Source organism: Aethalodelphis obliquidens, unplaced genomic scaffold (assembly GCF_003676395.1).
Source record: "Aethalodelphis obliquidens isolate GAN/ISIS:26980383/991018 unplaced genomic scaffold, ASM367639v1 scaffold27, whole genome shotgun sequence".
Taxonomy (NCBI): Eukaryota; Metazoa; Chordata; class Mammalia; order Artiodactyla; family Delphinidae; genus Aethalodelphis; species Aethalodelphis obliquidens.
This window is the reverse complement of record NW_020837971.1, coordinates 18,583,405-18,604,153: the sequence shown is the minus strand read 5'-3', so window position 1 is coordinate 18,604,153 and position 20,749 is coordinate 18,583,405. Positions and strand designations below refer to the sequence as shown.

At 43.2% G+C, this 20,749-nt stretch overlaps 1 protein-coding gene across 1 annotated transcript in view; it reads right to left on the bottom strand.

Annotated features, from left to right (window-relative positions):
• VOPP1 (VOPP1 WW domain binding protein) overlaps positions 1–20,749 on the bottom strand; it is a 90,532-nt gene that overhangs the window by 23,075 nt on the left and 46,708 nt on the right. Inside the window, exon 2 of the mRNA XM_027124104.1 lies at positions 17,095–17,153. Coding sequence (XP_026979905.1) covers positions 17,095–17,153 — 59 coding nt within the window. The remainder of the gene's footprint in view (positions 1–17,094; positions 17,154–20,749) is intronic.

The window sequence follows — 20,749 nt, the reverse complement described above, 5'->3', positions numbered from 1 at the left end:
CACACATCAGGGTCATCAGTGCATGACCCTGATGTGTGTCCTCACTGTTTCATGCATCCTATCTTCCTTTTATATGTCTGACCAAAGTGCTTTCCAACCATCTGTTCCCTTTCACTCTCTCCCTTGAGCTGGGCAGTTGGGGATTCCCTCAAGTCTCAGTGGAGATGATTAAGACAAGCGTCCCCACATTCTCTCCTTCAGTGGTACTCAGAGCTGAACCAGAAACTAGAATAAGTGTGCAAACACAACACCCAGGACCCAAATGCCCTGCAGCTCTGTTCCATCCACGCGGCGGCCAGAGGTGTGACCCAGTCAGACAATAAGGTCCCTGAAGACACTGTGGGCCCAGGTGGGTGCTGTCAATTACTTCATTTGTAAAACTAGGTAGGGAGGGTCTTAAGTTTTCCTTAGTATTCCAGGAGACTATAGGTAAATCAAGGACCCCCTTTGGGTCCTTTCCCACTGGCCAGCTCTACAGGGCGCCACTGGTTCATCTTGTTTTTAAATCACTGATGTCTAGTTAAGAAGACCCAACCCATTTCTAACCTACCCTCAATTTTCTGGAAGGAATTACCAGATCCAATTCTATTCCTAAAGAACAGGAAACATGCACGTCTAAATCACCAGCTTTCTCTGGCCTGTTTAAAATCAAATGAAAACAGTCATGGTTTAAGTAAGCATCCATGTACCTGACTCCCACGAAGGCCCAGTTCAGCACCTAATAAGACATCTCAGGAACCTCACAGTCTGGAGCAGGGAGTGGTCCCAGGCTCCCAGATCCATTCCACCATCTGACTGTGTGATTAACATCTCCTCCCCACTGTTGTGTCAATACTAAGACCTGCAGAAGAAAGATGACTCACTGCTTAGAAAGGAAATGTTAGGTCATTGCTTTGTACTTGGCAAGCAGGTTGGACCCTTGCTAAAATCCATCTCATATCTGTACCCTTGTCTCTGCTACAACACATAAGGCTGCTTGTTCGTTCATTGTTTGTTCTCTATGCTCTAAATTATTCTGCACAGCCAGCCAGAGGGTGTCATAGAATTAAGCAGTATAAGACCTTGGAGATTATATAGCCCAGGAAGTTGGAGCCCAGAAAGGTTAGGAGACTTGATCGAGATCACAGAGCAACCTAATGGCAGAGCAGGGCTAGAGGTCTCTTGACATTAGGCCCCTAAAACAATTTCCATCACTGAAGAATGACAGTGAGTCACTCTTTCCTTCCCCAACCCTGCTCCAGGCCACCACGTGTGAGTTACTAAATGAGTACCGAGTGCTTTCCATGTGCCTGACAGTGTGTCAGCACAGAAGACAGAACTCGTGCCCTCAACGAACCCCCAGTCTAGGGAGGAAACAATGGATGTTTTATTTCAGCAACAGTAAGTCCGAGGATGGAGCGTGGTACCAAAGGACGAGAAGGACACAGGTCCCTCAGCTGAAACGGAGGGAAAAGAAGGGAGGGGAGGAGAGAGGGGCCACTCTCAAAAGCTCTCGATAGAGTATACATGTAGCGTGCTCAGAAAAGTCCACTGCGTGCCGTAAGCACTCAATGAATGTCAGCTGTTATTATTCTTAGTCTTTGTATTACGATTAATTCCCGGACAATTTCCTCGCCACCATGGAGGGCTCCGCCTCAGCTACAGTCTGGGAAAACTCAGGGACACGCTCTGCTCTGTCTTGGTTTGAGGGAGACGCGGAAGCATGGGTGGCTCCCGGTGAGTGCTGGCGGGTGCGCCAGGGCACTGAGGTCCTTCCACCACCGTGAACTTCGGAGAAGGCCCTGAGGTCCCTGGGCCCCATACTTGGAGACTCACACGAGTCCAAGCGACCGACACAGACCCAGCACCCTCCGCCTTCCACCTGGTTCTGCCTCCCACCTCTGCCCTTGGACACTCACATCCTTCCGCGGACGGCGGCTGTGGGCAAGCGAGCCTCGGGGCTACAGATCTCAGCAGAAAGTGTGACATTTCTCATCGACAGACAGACACTGTTCCTGATCTGAGAGGCCCCCTCTGCCCACAAGGGGGTCGACTGTGGCCGTGGTGGCCCACCAGGGCCCCTCTGGACACCGGAGACAAGCGGAAGGGCCCTCCCAGAGTCACCAGGAGCGTACCCCACAGTGAGGCAGCTTCGCCCAGCCCTCCTGCCTCTCTCTGGGCAGCAGTGCCCACATTTAAAGTCAGGGGCCCCATCTGGTCACCTCTGGACACAGACCCACTGACCCTCTCCAAGCCACCAGGAAACTGCAAATATCAGTGATGATTATAGACGCTAGGGACGCGCAGGGCAGTATCTACCCTCCCAGAAACTGAATGTGGTAGTGACCATGACCACAGCCACGGGACCCCAAGAACCAAGGCGTAGAGGCCAAGGGGTCTGCTGGTGAGAGCAGCTGGAGCAGAGCCAGCCCCGTGCCCCGTGCCTGCCCTCCTGCACACGCAGGAGCAGAGCCCGGGGTGCACCTCCCAGCAGGACAGGCGCTCCCGCCAGCCACCAGGGCATCGAAGTGCTCCAGGATGTGACACTGCACTGGGACTCTTCCCTGAAAACTGCCACCTTGGTCTGCAGTGCCCTCTGGACTCTGAACACACAGGAAGGAAGCCAGGCCCTGCAGACGTGTGCAGCCCTGCGCGGCCAGTGGCAAGGGCTCCTCAGCAGACCCGTCCCCATCTGCTCACCTCACCCGCCCCTGCAGCAGACAGAGGGGCTGAATGAGGAAGTCCTTGGCCCAAGAACAACTCAAGTCGAGAATGAAAGAAAAGGGACAGGACTGGTGAGGCCACGTGACCTCCCTGCTATTTTTAAATCACACTGTTGCTAAGAGGACGTATCTAGGAAGCCCAGAACCAAAGCACAAAAAAACGTACATTTTAGGACTTCCCTGGTGGTGCAGTGGTTAAGAATCTGCCTGCCAATGCAGGGGACACGGGTTCAAGCCCTGGTCCGGGAAAATCCCACATGCTGCAGAACAACTAAGCCTGTGCGCCACAACTACTGAGCCTGTGCTCTAGAGCCCACGAGCCACAACTACTGAGCCCACGAGCCACAACTACTGAAGCCTGCACTCTACAGCCCGCAAGCCACAACTACTGAAGCCTGCACTCTAGAACCCATGAGCCACAACTACTGAGCCCACGAGCCACAACTACTGAAGCCTGCACTCTACAGCCCGTGAGCCACAACTACTGAGCCCGCGAGCCACAACTACTGAGCTCCCATGCTGCAACTACTGAAGCCTGCGCGCCTAGAGCCCGTGCCCTGCAACACGGGAAGCCACTGCAATGAGAAGCCCTCGCACTGCAAGGAAGAGTAGGCCCCGCTCGCCGCAACTAGAGAAAGCCCGTGCGCAGCAACGAAGACCCAGCACAGCCAAAAAAAAAGAAAAGGTACATTTCAATTAAAAGCTTTTGAAAGCTCAGACTGTAGATAGGAAAGAAAGGTAGTGAAGGACAGATGGAAAGAAAAAAGTCATAGGAAAGAGGGTTGAAATATGTGTTGCTTCTCTGTTCAGATTCCAAAGGGACTTTTTCTTCAAAAATGAGAATACATTTTGCTTGTACATATACATATTCCATAAATGAACAAATTAAAGAAATCAAAAACCTTGATGAAGGGAGAGGGCAGACAGAGATATAGTTTGGATCAACAAACCAATCAGGGGAGAGTCATTTTACACGTCCAGGTAGCTACAGTGGAAACCTAATTATCTTTTTAAAAAAATTAGCCTCTAGTAGCTTGATGACTACAATGCTAGAATGAAATTCAGGAACATGAAGACAGACAAAGGAAGCAGAAGGAGTGTCTACTTCTGGGACTTCTGGTGAGTCAAATGAAATTAGATTTCAAAAGCAAGAGTAAAATCTGTAAAACAAGTGTGTGACCTGCATGTTCTCTCCCCAGTGTGCTCCGTGGTAAGTTATAAGCACAAAACAGAGGTGTTGTTTGTAACATGTTTTTCCACAGGGGGGAACCCTCAAACAGAATAAAAATACCATCTTGAGTCAACATATCTTTCAGGAATTATCTATCTAGGAGAATCTTACACAAAGCACTTTGCCCAGAAGAAATGGAAGGTAGAATATACCAGGAATATATTTGTTAAATGAGATCTGTCATAACTCATGATTTTTCAATTTAATGTTAAAGGTGCTTCAAAATATTAACTGGTCGGTCACACATTATTGTGTCCCAGCTCCCTGGGGCACAGTACCACCCCTGACCTGCACCACCGGACCCCAACAGCCGGCATGTGGCAGACACTCAACAGGCATCGGGGGATTGAACGAAGGAGGTGTAGCATCCGGCTCCTCGAGCAGTAAGCACGTGGCACCGGACGTGTGTCCAGAGGCAGGTCTGGTGTGCCATGCAGACCACAGTGCTGGACCTTGATGCCCAGGCCCCCAGCAAGGGCAAGCCTGGGCTGTAAGCGAGTCTCCTTTACCTGCACCACCATCTGTGCCACGTCCACAGAAACCACGATGGGGTTGGCTTCCAGGAACAACACACAGGCGCAAGTGCTTCTAGCCTAGGTTGTGATCGGTCTGCGGCTGGTATCTAGCCTGCAGCAAATCGATCCTTGAGCAACGAAAGCTGGGACAGAGTAGAATACATCTAAGTCACTGCTCCTGACTCCCCTTGGATATAAGCACTCCATTGCCCCAGCTTGATGGAAAGCAGGGAGATGAGTTTTCACATGCTAAATGGAGCGGACGGTAAAAAGCAGCTCTTCTGCCAGCAGCACACTGAGCCCGTGGGTGTGTCAGGACATCAACACGCCTCAAGGGTGGAGGCAAGTGGCAAGGTCGGTTTGTGTAAGAACCAGCCTTGTGTGCATACACAGCACAGATGCAAGCTACACTTGGGTGTGTATACATCTGCATATGACTTCAGTGCTGGCCAGGCACAGGCCCTGAACTACAATGCCACTGCACTGTTCACTTCAAAATGGTTCATTCTGTTATGTAAATTTCACCTGTTGTTTTTTTTTTTTTTAATTGAACTATAGTTGATTTACAATGTTGTGTTTCAGGTGTACAGCAAAGTAATTGTTATGCATATATGTGTGTATATTATGTATATATATATATATATATACACACAATACACACACACACACATATATACACATATATATAAATATATATATATTCTTTTTCAGAATCTTTTCCCTTATAGGTTATTGTAAAATATTGAGTAGAGTTGCCTGTGCTATAAAGTAGGTCCCTGTTGTTTATCTAGTTTATATATAGCAGTGTGTGTATGATAGTCCCAAACTCCTAATTTATCCCTCCCCCTACCTTCCCCCTTTGGTAACCATAAGTTTGTTTTCTAAGTCTGTGGGTCTATTTCTGTTTTGTATATAAGTTCATTTGTATCTTTTTTTTTATATTCCACATATAAGTGATAATCATATGATAGTTGTCTTTCTCTGTCTGGCTTACTTCACTTAGTAGTATGATAATCTCCAGGTCCATCCATGTTGCCACAAATGGCATAATTTCATTCTTTTTTATGGCTGAGTAATATTCCATTATATATGTGGTGTATATATATATATATATATATATATACCACATCTCCTTTATCCATTCCTCCGTTGATGGACATTTAGGTTGGTTCCATGTCTTAGCTATTGTAAGTAATGCTGCAACGAACATTGGGGTGCATGTATCTTTTAAATTAGAGTTTTCATCTTTTCTGGGTATATGCCCAGAAGTAGGATTGCAGGATAATGTTGTAGTTTTATTTTTAGTTTTTAAAGAACCTCCATACTGTTCTCCACAGTGGCTGCACCAATTTACATTATCAGCAACAGTGTAGGAGGGTTCCCTTTTCTCCACACCCTCTCTAGCATTTGTTGTTTGTAGATTTTCTGATGATGCCCATTCTAACTGGTGTGAGGTGATACTTCATTGTAGTTTTGATTTGCATTTCTCTAATAATTAGTGATGTTGAGCAGCTTTTCATGTGCTTCTTGGCCATCTGTATGTTCTCTTTGGAGAAATGCCTATTTAGGTCTTCTGCCCATGTTTTGATTGGGTTGTTTGTTTTTTTAATATTGAACATCATGAGCTGTTTATATATTTTGGAGATTAATCCTTTGTCCGTTGATTTGTTTGCAAATATTTTTTCCCATTCTGAGGGTTGTCTTTTTGTCTTCCTTGTAGTTTCCTTTGCTTTGCAAAAGCTTTTAAAGTTTCATTAGGTCCCATTTGTTTATTTTTGTTTTTATTTCCATTACTCTAGGAGGTGGATCAAAAAAGATCCTGCTATGATTTATGTCAAAGAGTGTTCTTCCTATGTTTTCCTCTAAGAGTTTCATAGTGTCTGGTCTTACATTTAGGTCTCTAATCCATTTTGAGTTTATTTTTGTGTATGGTGTTGGGGAGTGTTCAAATTTCATTCTTTTACACGTAGCTGTCCAGTTTTCCCAGCACCACTTATTGAAGAGACTGTCTTTTCTCCATTGTATATCCTTGCCTCCTTTGTATAGATTAGTTGACCATAGGTGTGTGGGTTTATCTCTGGGCTTTCTATCCTGTTCCATTGATCTATATTTCTGTTTTTGTGCCAGTACCATACTGTCTTGATTGCTGTAGCTTTGTAGTATAGTCTGAAGTCAGGGAGTCTGATTCCTCCAACTCCATTTTTTCCCCTCAAGACTATTTGGCTATTCGGGGTCTTTTGTGTCTCCATACAAATTTTAAGATTTTTTTGTTCTAGTTCTATAAAAAAAATGCCATTGGTAATTTGATAGGGATTGCATTGAATCTGTAGATTGCTTTGGGTAGTATAGTCATTTTAACAATGTTGATTCTTCCAATCCAAGAACATGGAATATCTCTCCACCTGTTGGTATCATCTTTAATTTCTTTCAACAGTGTCTTATAGTTTTCTGCATACAGGTCTTTTGTCTTCCTAGGTAGGTTTATTCCTAGATATTTTATTCTTTTTGTTGCAATGGTAAATGGGAGTGTTTCCTTAATTTCTCTTTTAGATTTTTCATCATTAGTGTTTAGGAATGCAAAAGATTTCTGTGCATTAATTTTGTATCCTGCAACTTTACCAAATTCATTGATTAGCTCTAGTAATTTTCTGGTGGCATCTTTAGGATTCTCTATGTATAGTATCATGTCATCTGCAAACAGTGACAGTTTTACTTCTTCTTTTCCAATTTGGATTCCTTTTATTTCTTTTTCTTCTCTGATTGCTGTGACTAGGACTTCCAAAACTATGTTGAATAATAGTGGCGAGAGTGGACATCCTTGTCTTGTTCCTGATCTTAGAGGAAATGCTTTCAGTTTTTCACCATTGAGAATGATGTTTGCTATGGGTTTGTCATACATGGCCTTTATTATGTTGAGGTAGGTTCCCTCTATGCCCACTTTCTGGAGAGTTTTTATCATAAATGGGTGTTGAATTTTGTCAAAAGCTTTTTCTGCATCTATTGAGATGATCATATGGTTTTTCTTCTTCAATTTGTTAATATGGTGTATCACATTGATTGATTTGCATATATTGAAGAATCCTTGCATCCCTGGGATAAATCCCACTTGATCATGGTGTATGATCCTTTTAATGTGTTGTTGAATTTTGTTTGCTAATATTTTGTTGAGGATTTTTGCATCTATATTCATCAGTGATATTGGTCTGTAATTTTCTTTTTTAGTAGTATCTTGGTCTGGTTTTGGTTTTAGGGTGGTGGTGGCTTCATGGAATGAGTTTGGGAGTTTTCCTTCCCCTGCAGTTTTTTGGAAGAGTTTGAGAAGGATGGGTGTTAGCTCTTCTCTAAATGTTTGATAGAATTCACCTGTGAAGCCATCCGGTCCTGGACTTTAGTTTGTTGGAAGATTTTTAATCACAGTTTCAATTTCATTACTTGTGATTAGTCTGTTCATATTTTCTATTTCTTCCTGGTTCAGTCTTGGAAGGTTATACCTTTCTAAGAATTTGTCCATTTCTTCCAGGTTGTACATTTTATTGGCATAGAGCTGTTTATAGTAATCTCTTATAATCCTTTGTATTTCTGCAGTGTCAGTTGTGATTTCTCCTTTTTCATTTGTAATTTTATTGATTTGAGTCCTCTCCCTCTTGATGAGTCTGGCTAATGGTTTATCTATTTTGTTTATCTTCTCAAAGAACCAGCTTTTAGTTTTATTGATCTTTGCCATTGTTTTCTTTGTTTCTAATTCATTTATTTCTGCTCTGATCTTTATGATTTTTTTCCTTCTACTAACTTTGGGTTTTGTATGTTCTTCTTTCTCCAGTTCCTTTAGGTGTAATGTTAGATTGTTTATTTGAGATTTTTCTTGTTTCTTGAGGTAGGCTTGTATAGCTATAAACGTTCCTCTCAGAACTGCTTTTGCTGCATCCCATAGGTTTTGGATCGTTGTGTTTTCATTGTCATTTGACTCTAGGTATTTTTTTATTTCCTCTTTGATTTCTTCAGTGATCTCTTGGTTATTTAGTAACGTATTGTTTAGCCTCCATGTGTTTGTGCTTTTTACGTTTTTTTCCCTGTAACTGATTTCTAATCTCATAGCGTTGTGGTCACAAAAGATGCTTGATATGATTTCAATTTTCTTAAATTTACTGAGGCTTGATTTGTGACCCAAGATGTAATCTATCCTGGAGAATGTTCCATGTGCACTTGAGAAGAAAGTGTAATCTGCGGTTTTTGGATGGAATGTCCTATAACTAACAATTAAATCCGTCCGGTTTATTGTGTCATTAAAAGCTTGTGTTTCCTTATTAATTTTCTGTTTGGATGATCTGTCCATTGGTGTAAGTGAGGTGTTAAAGTCCCCCACTATTATTGTGTTACTGTCAATTTCCTCTTTTAGAGCTGTTAACAGTTGCCTTATATATTGAGGTGCTCCTATGTTGGGTGTATATATATTTCTAATTGTTATATCTTCTTCTTGGATTGATCCCTTGATCATTATGTAGTGTCCTTCCTTGTCTCTTGTAACATTCTTTATTTTAAAGTCTATTTTATCTGATATAAGTATTGCTACTCCAGCTTTCTTTTGATATCCATTTGCATGGAATATCTTTTTCCATCTCCTCACTTTCAGTCTGAATGTGTCCCTAGCTCTGAAGTGGGTCTCTTGTAGACAGCATATATATGGGTCTTGTTTTTGTATCCATTCAGCAAGCCTGTGTCTTTTGGTTGGAGCATTTAATCCATTCACATTTAAGGTAATTATCAATATGTATGTTCCTATTATGATTTTCTTAACTGTTGTGAGCTTGTTTTTGTAGGTCCTTTTCTTCTCTTGTGTTTCCCACTTAGAGAAGTTCCTTTAGCATTTGTTGTAGAGCTGGTTTGGTGGTGCTGAATTCTCTCAGCTTTTGCTTGTCTGTAAAGCTTTTGATTTCTCCATCGAATCTGAATGAGATCCTTGCTGGGTAGAGTAATCTTTGTTGTAGGTTCTTCCCTTTCATCACTTTAAGTATATCATGCCACTCCCTTCTGGCTTGTAGAGTTTCTGCTGAGTAATCAGCTTATGGGAGTTCCCTTGTATGTTATTTGTCATTTTTCCCTTGTTGCTTTCAATAATTTTTCTTTGTCTTTAATTTTTGCCAATTTGATTACTATGTGTCTCAGCGTGTTTCTCCTTGGGTTCAGCCTGTATGGGACTCTGTACTTCCTGGACTTGGGTGGCTATTTCCTTTCCCATGTTAGGGAAGTTTTCGACTATAATCTCTTCAAATATTTTCTTGGGTCCTTTCTCTCTCTCTCTTCTCCTTTTGGGACCCCTATAATGTGAATGTTGTTGCATTTAATGTTGTCCCAGAGGTCTCTTAGGCTGTCTTTATTTCTTTTCATTCTTTTTTCTTTATTCTGCTCTGCAGCAGTGAATTCCACCATTCTGTCTTCCAGGTCACTTATCTGTTCTTCTGCCTCAGTTATTCTGCTATTCCTTCTAGTGTAGTTTTCATTTCAGTTATTGTGTTGTTCATCTCTGTTTGTTTGTTCTTTATTTCTTCTAGGTCTTTGTTAAACAGTTCTTCCATCTTCTCGATCTTTGCCTCCATTCTTTTTCCAAGGTCCTGGATCACCTTCACTATCATTATTCTGAATTCTTTTTCTGGAAGGTTGCCTATCTTCACTTCATTTCATTGTTTTTCTGGGGTTTTATCTTGTTCCTTCATCTGGTACATAGCCCTCTGCCTTTTCATCTTGTCTATCTTTCTGTGAATGTGTTTTTTGTTCCACAGGCTGCAGGATTGTAGTTCTTCTTGCTTCTGCTGTCTGCCCTGTGGTGGATGAGGCTATCTAAGAGTCTTGTGCAAGTTACCTGATGGGAGGGACTGGTGGTGGGTACAGCTGGCTGTTGCTTTGGTGCGCAGAGCTAAGTAAAACTTTAATCCACTTGTCTGCTGATGGGTGGGGCTGGGTTCCCTCCCTGTTGGTTTTTTGGCCTGAGGCAACCCAACACTGGAGCCTACCTGGGCTCTTTGGTGGGGCTAATGGTGGAATCTGGGAGGGCTCACGCCAAGGAGTACTTCCCAGAACTTCTGCTGCCAGTGTCCTTGTCCTCACGGTGACACACAGCCATACCTGCCTCTGCAGGAGACCCTCCAACACTAGCAGGTAGGTCTGGTTCAGTCTCCTATGGGGTCACTGCTCCTTCCCCTGGGTCCCGATGCACACACTACTTTGTGTGTGCCCTCCAAGAGTGGAGTCTCTGTTTCCCCCAGTCCTGTCGAAATCTTGCAATCAAATCCCGCTAGCCTTCAAAGTCTGATTCTCTAGGAATTCCTCCTCCCATTGCCAGGCCCCGAGGTTGGGAAGCCTGACGTGGGGCTCAGCACCTTCACTCCAGTGGGTGGACTTCTGTGGTATAAGTGTTCTCCAGTTTGTGAGTCACCCACCTAGCAGTTATGGGATTTGATTTTATTGTGATTGCGCCCCTCCTACTGGTGTCTCATTGTGGCTACTCCTTTGTCTTTGGATGTGGGGTATCCTTTTTGCTGAGTTCCAGTGTCTTCCTGTTGATGACTGTTCAGCAGTTAGTTGTAATTCTGGTGTTGCTACAAGAGGGAGTGAGAGCACATCCTTTTACTCCGCCATCTTGAACCCAATGTATGATCCTTTTAATGTACTGTTGGATTAAGTTTGCTTGTATTTTGTCAAGGATTTTTGCACCTATGTTCATCAGTGATATTGGCCTGTAATTTTCTTTTTTTGTGGTAAGGTTCATCTCAGTTTTGTAAAAAAGTAATAGAGCAAATATTTGACCCCTGATCTTCTGGACCCCAGAACACTTAAAGATCTATTTAAGGACAAGTTTCCAGAATATGGGAAATGAAATCAGGGCAAAACAAGCTGGTAGTAAACAAACTGCAAACGTGAAGACAAGCATCAAGTGCCACGTCCTATGCCACACACTGAGGGCAAACAGATGCACACATCAAGGCCCAATCTCAGAAGCCCTCAATGGACACACAACACTGTGTGAAGACCCTCTAAGATGCTATATCAGAGCCAATTAGGAAGGAGGAACTTAGGACCCTGCCCGGCAGAGAACATGGAAATGCCTGAGAGGAACCAGCAGAGCCAATGCTGACCAGTGGTGGTGACTGGATGGAAAAGCATCCACGCAAATCCACTTAACATTCAGGGATGTCCCCTGTGTGCCAGGCACTGTCCTAGCATTGAGAGTTCATTTAAAAGTTGTGGGCCCTAATAGGGACATGAAAAGAAGCTCAACATTGCTAATTATTAGAGAAATGCAAATCAAAACTACAATGAGGTACCAACTTACACCAGTCAAGATGGCCATCATCAGAAAGTGTACAAACAATAAATGCTGGAGAGGGTGTGGAGAAAAGGGAACCCTCCTCCAATGTTGGTGGGAATGTAAATTGGTGCAGCCACTATGGAGAACAGTATGGAGGTTCCTTAAAAAACTAAAAATAGAGCTACCGTATGATCCTGCAATCCCACTCCTGGGCATATATCCAGAAAAGACAAAAGCTCTATTTCAAACATGCACCCCAGTGTTCATTGCAGCAGTATGTACAGTAGCTAAGACATGGAAGCAACCTAAATGTCTATCACCAGATGAATGGATAAGGAAGATGTGGTACATATATACAATGGATTATTTCTCAGCCATAAAAAAGAATGAAATAATGCCATTTGCAGCAACATGAATGGACCTAGAGATTATCATACTAAGCAAAATAAGTCAGAAAGAGAAAGACAAATACCATATATCATTTTTATGTGGAATCTAAAATACAACACAAATGAACATATCTACAAAACAGAAACAGACACAGAGAACAGACTTGTGGTTGCCAAGGGGAGGGGTGGGGGAGGGAAGGGTTGGGAGTTTGGGATTAGCAGATGCTATAATATACAGGATAGGTAAACAACAAGGTCCTACCATATAGCACAGGGAACTACATTCAATATCTTGTGATAAACCATAATGGAAAAGAATATGAAAAGGAATATACATATGTATAACTGAATCACTTTGCTGTACAGCAGAAATTAACACAACATTGTAAATCAACTACACTGCAACAAAAATTTTTTTAAAAGAATGAAATAATGCCATTTGCAGCAACATGGGTGGACCTAGAGATTATCATACTAAGCTGAAGTAAACCAGACAAAGAAAGACATATATCACATGATATCACTTATGTGTGGAATCTAAAAAACTATACAAATGAACTTACATAAGTTCATTAATACAAAACAGAAATATACTCACAGACATAGAGAACAAACTTATGGCTACCAAAGGGGGAAGGGGGGGAAGGATAAATTAGGAGTTTGGGATTAACAGGCACAACTACTAGATAAAATAGATAAACAGCAAGGACCTACTGTTGTACAGGGAACTATATTCAATACCTTGTAATAACCTATAATGGAAAAGAATCTGATAAGAATATATATTCTTTATATATATATATATATATATATATATATATATAAAACTGAGTCACTTTGCTGTACACCTGAAACTAACACAACATTGTAAATAAACTTTACTTCAATTAAAAAAAAAAGACAAATAAGAAAAATTTTTAAATAAAGCTGTGGGCCTTGCCTTCATGGGACTCACAATAAAGAAGATAAAACCAGCCAAGTATCATGGAAACCTGTTTACAGTTGGCTAAGGATTTGAACTTTGTTCCTGATGTTTTTAAGTAGGAGAGTGACACAAAATTTTCAGTAATTTAGAAAGAAGTGAGAACTTGATGGGAGAAGAGAATGAAAGGAGATCCATTATAAAGTCATCTAGAGCATCACTGGAATTCCTATCAAAATTCCAATGGCATTTTTACAGAAATAGAAAAAACAATCCTAAAATTTGTATGGAATCACAAAAGACCTTGAATAGCCAAAGCAACCCTGAAAAGAACTAAGCTGGAGGTATCACACTCCCTGACTTCAGATTATACAACAAAGCTACAGTAATAAAACAGTTTGGTACTGACACGAATATAGACAATGGAACAGAATAAAAAGCCCAGAAATAAACCCTAGCATAAAAGGTCAACTAATATTTAACACAAGAGCCAAAAGCATCCAATGGGGAAAGATAGTCTCTTTAACAAATAGCTCTGGGAAAACTGAAGAAACACATGGAGAAAAATGAAATTGAACCCCTATCTTACACCACTCACAAAAATTAACTTGAAATGGATCTAAAACTCCTAGAAGAAACTGTAGGGAAGAAACTGAAACTCCTCAACACTGGTCTTGGCAATGACTTTGGACATGACACCAAAAGCACAAAAACACAAAAAACAAAAGGGACTACATCAAACTAAAACACTTCTGTTCAGCAGAAGAAACACTCAACAAAATGAAAAGGCAGTCTACTGAATGGAAGAAAATATTTGCAAACCATATATCAGATAAGGGATTAATATCTAAAACATACAAGGAACTCATATAACTCAACAGCAAAAAAACCAAATAATCCAATTAAAAAATGGGCAGAGGAACTGAACAGATCATTTTCCAAAGAAGACACAGAGATAGCCAACAGGTATAAGAAAATGTGCTCAATCATCACGAATCATCACGGAAATGCAAACCAAAACCACGCAGAGGTATCACCTCACACCTGTTAGAATGGCTATCATCAAAAAGACAAGATAAGTGTTGGTGTGGAAAAAATGTGAACCCTGTGCACCGTTGGTAGGAATGTAAATTGGTACAGCCACTATGGAGAACAGCAAAAAATTAAAAATAGAGCTGCCAATTCTACTTCTGGGTGTATATGCAAAGGAAGTGGAAACAAGATCTCAAAGAGGTATCTGCAATCTTATGGTTCATTGTAGCATCATTCACAATAGCCAAGACATGGAAACAACCTGTCTGTCGATGGATGAATGGATAAAGACGATCTGGTACATATATACACAATGGAATTTTATTCAGTCCTGAGAAAGAGGGAAATCCTGCCATTTGCAACAACATAGATGGACTTTGAGGGCATTATGCTAAGCGAAATAAGACAGAGAAAGATAAATCGTTATGATCTCACTTACATGTGGAATCTAAAACACAGAACTCTTAGAAAAAGAGGGTAGGACTTCCCTGGTGGCACAGTGGTTAAGAATCCACCTGCCAGGCTTCCCTGGTGGCGCAGTGGTTGGGAGTCTGCCTGCCGATGCAGGGGACACGGGTTCAAGCCCTGGTCCAGGAAGATCCCACATGCCACGGAACAACTAAGCCTGTGCGCCACAACTACTGAGCCTGTGCTCTAGAGCCCGCGAGCTACAACTACTGAGCCTGAGTGCCACAACTACTGAAGCCCGTGCGCCTAGAGCCCGTGCTCTGCAAGGAGAAGCCCGTGCATCACAATGAAGAGCAGCCCCTGCTCGCCACAGCTAGAGAAAGCCCGTGCGCAGCAACGAAGACCCAATGCAGCCAAAAATAAATAAATAAATAAATAAATTTATTAAAAAGAAAAAGAGGGTAGAATGGTGGTTACCAGGGACTGGGGCAGGGGGCGTGGAATGAGGAGACGTGTTAAGGAGTACAAACTTCCAGTTATAAGATAAATAAGTAGTTCTGGGGCTCTAATGTACAGCATGGTGATTATAGTTAATAATACTTTATTATATACTTTAAAGTTACTAAAAGAGTACATCTTAAATGTTCTCATCACCAAAAAAATGTAATTATGTGATGTGATGTAGGTGTTAGCTAACGCTATTGTGGTAATCATTTTGTAATATATAAGTGTATCAAATCATCACGTTATATACCTTAAACCTATACAATGTTATATGCAAATTGTAGCTCAGTAACACTGGGCGGGGGTAGTTTATACAGTGCTTCAGATGAGCATTGACAGAGGTATGGACTCAGGTGGAGGCAGTGGGAACAGAGAGGAGAGGAATGGCTAGGGGATTAAGTGACATAAATTCATGTAAGGGACGTAAAACTGCCTAGCCTATATTAGGTGCTCAATGAATGTCACCTGTTGTTACTTTTATACTGAGCTTCAGTACTCTAAAAGCAGAGTGACTTTACTTTTTAATTTTTAGGACCCTTCCCCTCACTATCAGCAGAGAAGAGAGGTGAAAGGAATCCAAACCAGCAGGTCTGAGTGACAAAACAGGGCTTGTCTCTGTATTTTCTGTCAATGCAAAAACACTTTCAAAATATGTAGTGAATAAATAAACGTATAAAGGAACAAACGAGCAAGTAAGTACAAGAACAGCAAGGACCTCTGACTACCAACCTCTGAAAAACCAGGAAATGGTTCATCAGCTGATCTACAAAACAGCTGGAGAAAGAGCTCAAAGGAAGACACGGTTGATTCACACCTGCCACACCTGCGTAAGAAGTTGAATCAAGAACTAAAGCTTCCCAGGGAAAACCCACTGTACTAAGAACCAAGTTTTTCATCTCCCTTTTATCCCACAACCATTTTTCTTCAACCTGACGACTCTGTAATTAGAACCGAAGCCCTTTTGCTGCTGCTTTACCTTCCAAGTGGATTTTGTCTTTTTGCAGTTGCAGAGGATTTCTGCCAGGACTCCCACCATGCAGGGCAGTAAGGACTCCTGCTTGTTGATATGAAGCCAAGGCTGGAAAACTGCCCATTTCCCTGTGCTTCGTCCCCATTCACAGCCCAGCAACCTTCCCCACCTACACTGGTCTCTCAGATTAAAAACTCCCCGAGAATGCCAGGTAAGAAAAACATATATCTTAGCCAATTAAGAACTAATCCTCTTTGTGTAGTATTTCCTATCCAATCTCCCTATATACTAGAAAAGAGAGTGTTTCTTCTATAACACAATTATATGCGTTACTGAAATTTCTCATGTTTCACAAAATTCAATAGAAGAGTTTCTGGGGAAAATTAATTTGGCTCATTCCACTCAAAACTTACAGAACTTCAAAACACTATCAAAATAATAATTAATAATCTAGAGAGTTAATCTGGCCACCTAGGCAGGTGGCTCAGCAGAGCTAGTGGCTAACACAGCAGATATTAAAAATACAGAAAAACAATAGGGAGAAAATATGGCAATGCTTTAATAAGAGTAATATTGGCAGGTGCTGAGGGCATAGGAAGAGGCATAACCTGCCCTGAACCAAGAGCCATACAAGGCTGACTGCACCTGCCTGGGGAGGGGCCAGGCTGGGTGACCCTTGTGATCACTGTCATCTCTCTCTCTCTCTCTCTCTCTCTCTCTCTCTCTCTCACAGTCACAGCAGCTGAGCTAAGTACTTTGTCCTGTCCTGCTCAAGTTCAAAATTCTTTCCCACTACCTTTTGCTCCATTTGTCTAGGAAGATTTGTATAAACCAGCATAACTCTGGCCTCGTTCAGACATTTTGCCCTTTGTGACCAATCACGTACAAGCTAACATGCCTCACAGAACAGAGCACCCAGAATTCCATGCTGTCCTCAGAGCAGCTGGTCTGGGCAGGGAGAGCATCCTTAGGGAGGTCGCCTGCTCATTGTGGGGTGGAGGCCTCGTGAGGCTGGGCATGCCCCATCCCATGACCAGTCCTGTAACCGTTGAAAGAAATAATTCCCAGAGAAAGATGTGCCCACAGAATCAAACCAACAGATAAGTGCAAATACTTACATGTAATAGGTTGGATAGAGTCCTTCAAAATACCAGCAATGCTTTTTGGCCTCTGTGCACTGGAAATAGAAGGAAGAAAAGCTTTGTCAGTGAAAAGTAGTTTGCATATTGTTGAGAAGATCCCATGAAAAGAAACAAGGAAGGATGAGTGAATGCAGCTTAAAGCGTGAGAAGCAGGGGTTGGGGGGACGATGAACTAGAGGGAGATCCATCCCCAACATGACTTGTTATTTCTTCAAATTTTTTAAAAGAGAAGAAAACATAGGAAAACATCTATTTCCCTATAATTTTTCTAGCTTTTCATAGCTCTAAATACAAGGGGTGGGGGGACCTCCCTGGTGGTCCACTGGCTAAGATTCTGTGCTCCCAATGCACGGGGCCCAGGTTCGATCCCTGGTCGGGGAACTAGATCCCACATGCTGCAAGTAAGAGTTCGCACGCCGCAACTAAAGACCCAGCAGGCTGCAACGAAGATCCCGTGTGCCACAGCTAAGACCCAGCCCAGCCAAATAAATAAATAACTAAATGGGGATGAATAATTCATTAAAAATGCAGATAAAAAACAATCCATTCTTAAAAATTCACATGGTATGATACTTCAAATATCTAAAGAATGATAGAAGTAAATTATTACAAAGATTTCACCCAATTTTTGGTTTTGAAAGACATTTCCCAGAGTCTCAACATTTCTAGACCTTTATATTTCAGAATACAGCTGACCCTCGAACAACGCAGACGTTCGGGGCACCCACTGTCCACACAGTTGAAAATTCGCGTAGAACTTTGGTCAGCCCTCTGTCCCCACAGATCGTGTAGTGCTGTCGTATTTACCACAGAAAACAATTCAGGTGTAAGTGGATCCATGCAGTTCAAACCTACGTTGTTCAAGGGTCCACTGTCTTCCAAAAGCCATATTCAAGTCGTTGATTCCCCAGTGGGCACCCGTGTCTGCCAGGCTCTGTGAGGCAGAACTGACCTGACGCATCCGCAGGGGCCCTGCCCTTGATCATTCCCAGGGAGGAGAAAGACGGAAGAGGACGCAAGGAGAGACTTCCCTGTGTTTTCCAAGGAAGTTGATGCTGAACTTTCTGGAGGGGAGGGCAGGGCAGAGCAGGTGCGATGCCACCCTGGGGGCTTCAGCATCTCAAACACCTGACAAGTAAGAGGAAGCCAGTGGCACCAACTGCAAGTGAGCGCTCCAAGCAGAAACGCTCTGACCTGGCTGAGCAAGGCTCTTCTAAAATTAATCCACTCATGCCATCACTTTAAAAATACACGACTTCCTACCTCCATGATCCATGTTCATCGGTCCCTACCAGCAGGAAAAGGCACAGTGAAAACAAAGCTTTCTTTGCGCAAGGCAGGGACGAACTGTCTTGTCCAGCGCCTACCCCTGCGGGAGTATGGTGATGTCCTCCTGCCTCAGTCTGCCTGACAGCTGTAGAAGTTCAGAAACAGACCCCAAATCTATTGCAGAATGCCAAGGGAGAGATGAGTTCGAATGTTATGTGTTGGACTTCCCTGGTGGCGCAGTGGTTAAGAATCCGCCTTCCAATGCAGGGGACACGGGTTCGAGCCCTGATCCGGGAAGATCCCACATGCCGCGGAGCAACTAAGCCCGTGCGCCACAACTACTGAGCCTGCGCTCTAGAGCCCGTGAGCCACAACTACTGAAGCCTGCATGCCTAGAACCCGTGCTCTGCAACAAGAGAAGCCATGACAATGAGAAGCCCATGCACCACAACAAAGAGTAGACCCCGCTCGCCGCAACTAGAGAAAGCCCGCGCGCAGCAACGAAGACCCAACACAGCCAAATAAATAAATAAATATATTAAAAAATTGTTATGTGTTATGCTGGCTAAATTAGATGAGTTATGAAAAGAGCATGAAACGTGGGATTTTAAAAATATATATATGCTTTAAGACACTCAGAAGCACATTCAGGCAACCTGAAGTGACCCAGTTTTATTAAGGGAAAATGAGTTTAATTTAGACTAGGTTAGCTCTTGTCCAGTTCAAGAAATGAAGTTCAGACAGCTGAAGAAATCAATTTATTTTGGCAAGGAAGAGCAATTTCAGGTCTCCGCCCTAAATTACAACTCATTTCACTAGAGTCTTCTACGATAAACTGATAAACTGGGTCTTATTTCCAGGTGGCATTTCCAACGTCTCTTCTTCATTCTCCATCACCGCTAGAGACAGACACACTTTCTTGGAATTTGACACTCAAGTTCCACACACAGTCAAGAAACGGTGCCCCTGATGCCAGTCCCGAAGCTCAGGACACCAGAGCCCAAGTCCAAAACCCCTCCCTTGGACTTCCCTGGTGGCGCAGTGGTTAAGAATCCGCCTGCCAATGCAGGGGACACGGGTTCTCAGCCCTGGTCCAGGAAGATCCCACATGCCGCAGAGCAACTAAGCCCATGCACCACAACTACTGAGCCTGCGCTCTAGAGCCTGCAAGCCACAGCTACTGAGCCCACGCACCTGGAGCCCATTGCGCTGCAACTACTGAGCCCGCATGCCACAACTACTGAGCCCACGTGCCTAGTGCCCGTGCTCTGCAACAAGAGAAGCCGCCACAGTGAGAAGCCCGTGCACCGCAAGGAAGACAACGCAGCCAAAAATAAATAAATAAAATTAAAAAAAAAAACAAAACCTCCCTTCCTGCTGCCCTGGCCACCCCAAAAGGCATCTCAACGGAGACTCAGGGCAACGGGCCCAGGTTTTTTTTTAACTCCACTCTCCCCGGCCCAAAGAGATTCCCTAAGTGCCATCACGGAGCTCCTACACAGGCCACCCCTTTGCCAGGAGTGACCACATGGAAGGAGCTGGGATTAACGCGCACACGAAACTTACAAGGACACCCTCTCCTCCTGGGCCCTCAGATGCCAAGGTCACTAGCTCCACCCACTCGCGCTCAGACCTCCCACAGTCTCTTCCCAGCGTTTGCTGGGGTATCCAGTAACTCCACTGGTGCTTGTTTGTTACTCTTTCTCAGTTCTTTGCTGATAACCTTTCACCATTTTTCACTAAGCCACTCAAGGAAGACCAATTTTTAAAGTATGAACCCCGTTTGTTCCTTTATTAGAGATTCTCTTAAGAAAATGTTGCGGCCATATTTCCTGAGAAGAGAAAAATCCCTTTTAAACTGAGCTGCTTGAAATTTGCTAATATCCAGGCAAGGTCTTCACTACTTTTGGACGCTGGACTTTTTACAACAGCTTTCCTGTAAGGAATGTCGATGCCGTAGCAACACGTATATATGGTACCTCACAAAAGTTAACACATTATTATACCATTTTAGAGCTGGAGAATAGGAAGAAGGCAAGTCACATTTCATGAATCAACTGAAAAACAGTGAATGAGGACTGGGGAGCTCTGATCCTTTCCATTGCTGAGTCTCTCCTCCAGTAAACGCTGGTTAACTGCACACCGGTGTCCAAGTCGGTTTGCACAGCATCCGAGAGGCCTCGTGCTAAAAATGGAGATTAGGTTCCACAGGTAGGAAGTGCAGAGGGAGATTCCTGCTGGAAACCACCCAGGATGAAGAGCCAGTTCCTGCCAAGTGAAAGTCCACCAGCAGAGCCACAGTTAGCCTACCGATTGCAATTTCCAAATCAGCATAAACACCAGGATTCCGGGCAGAGCCAGA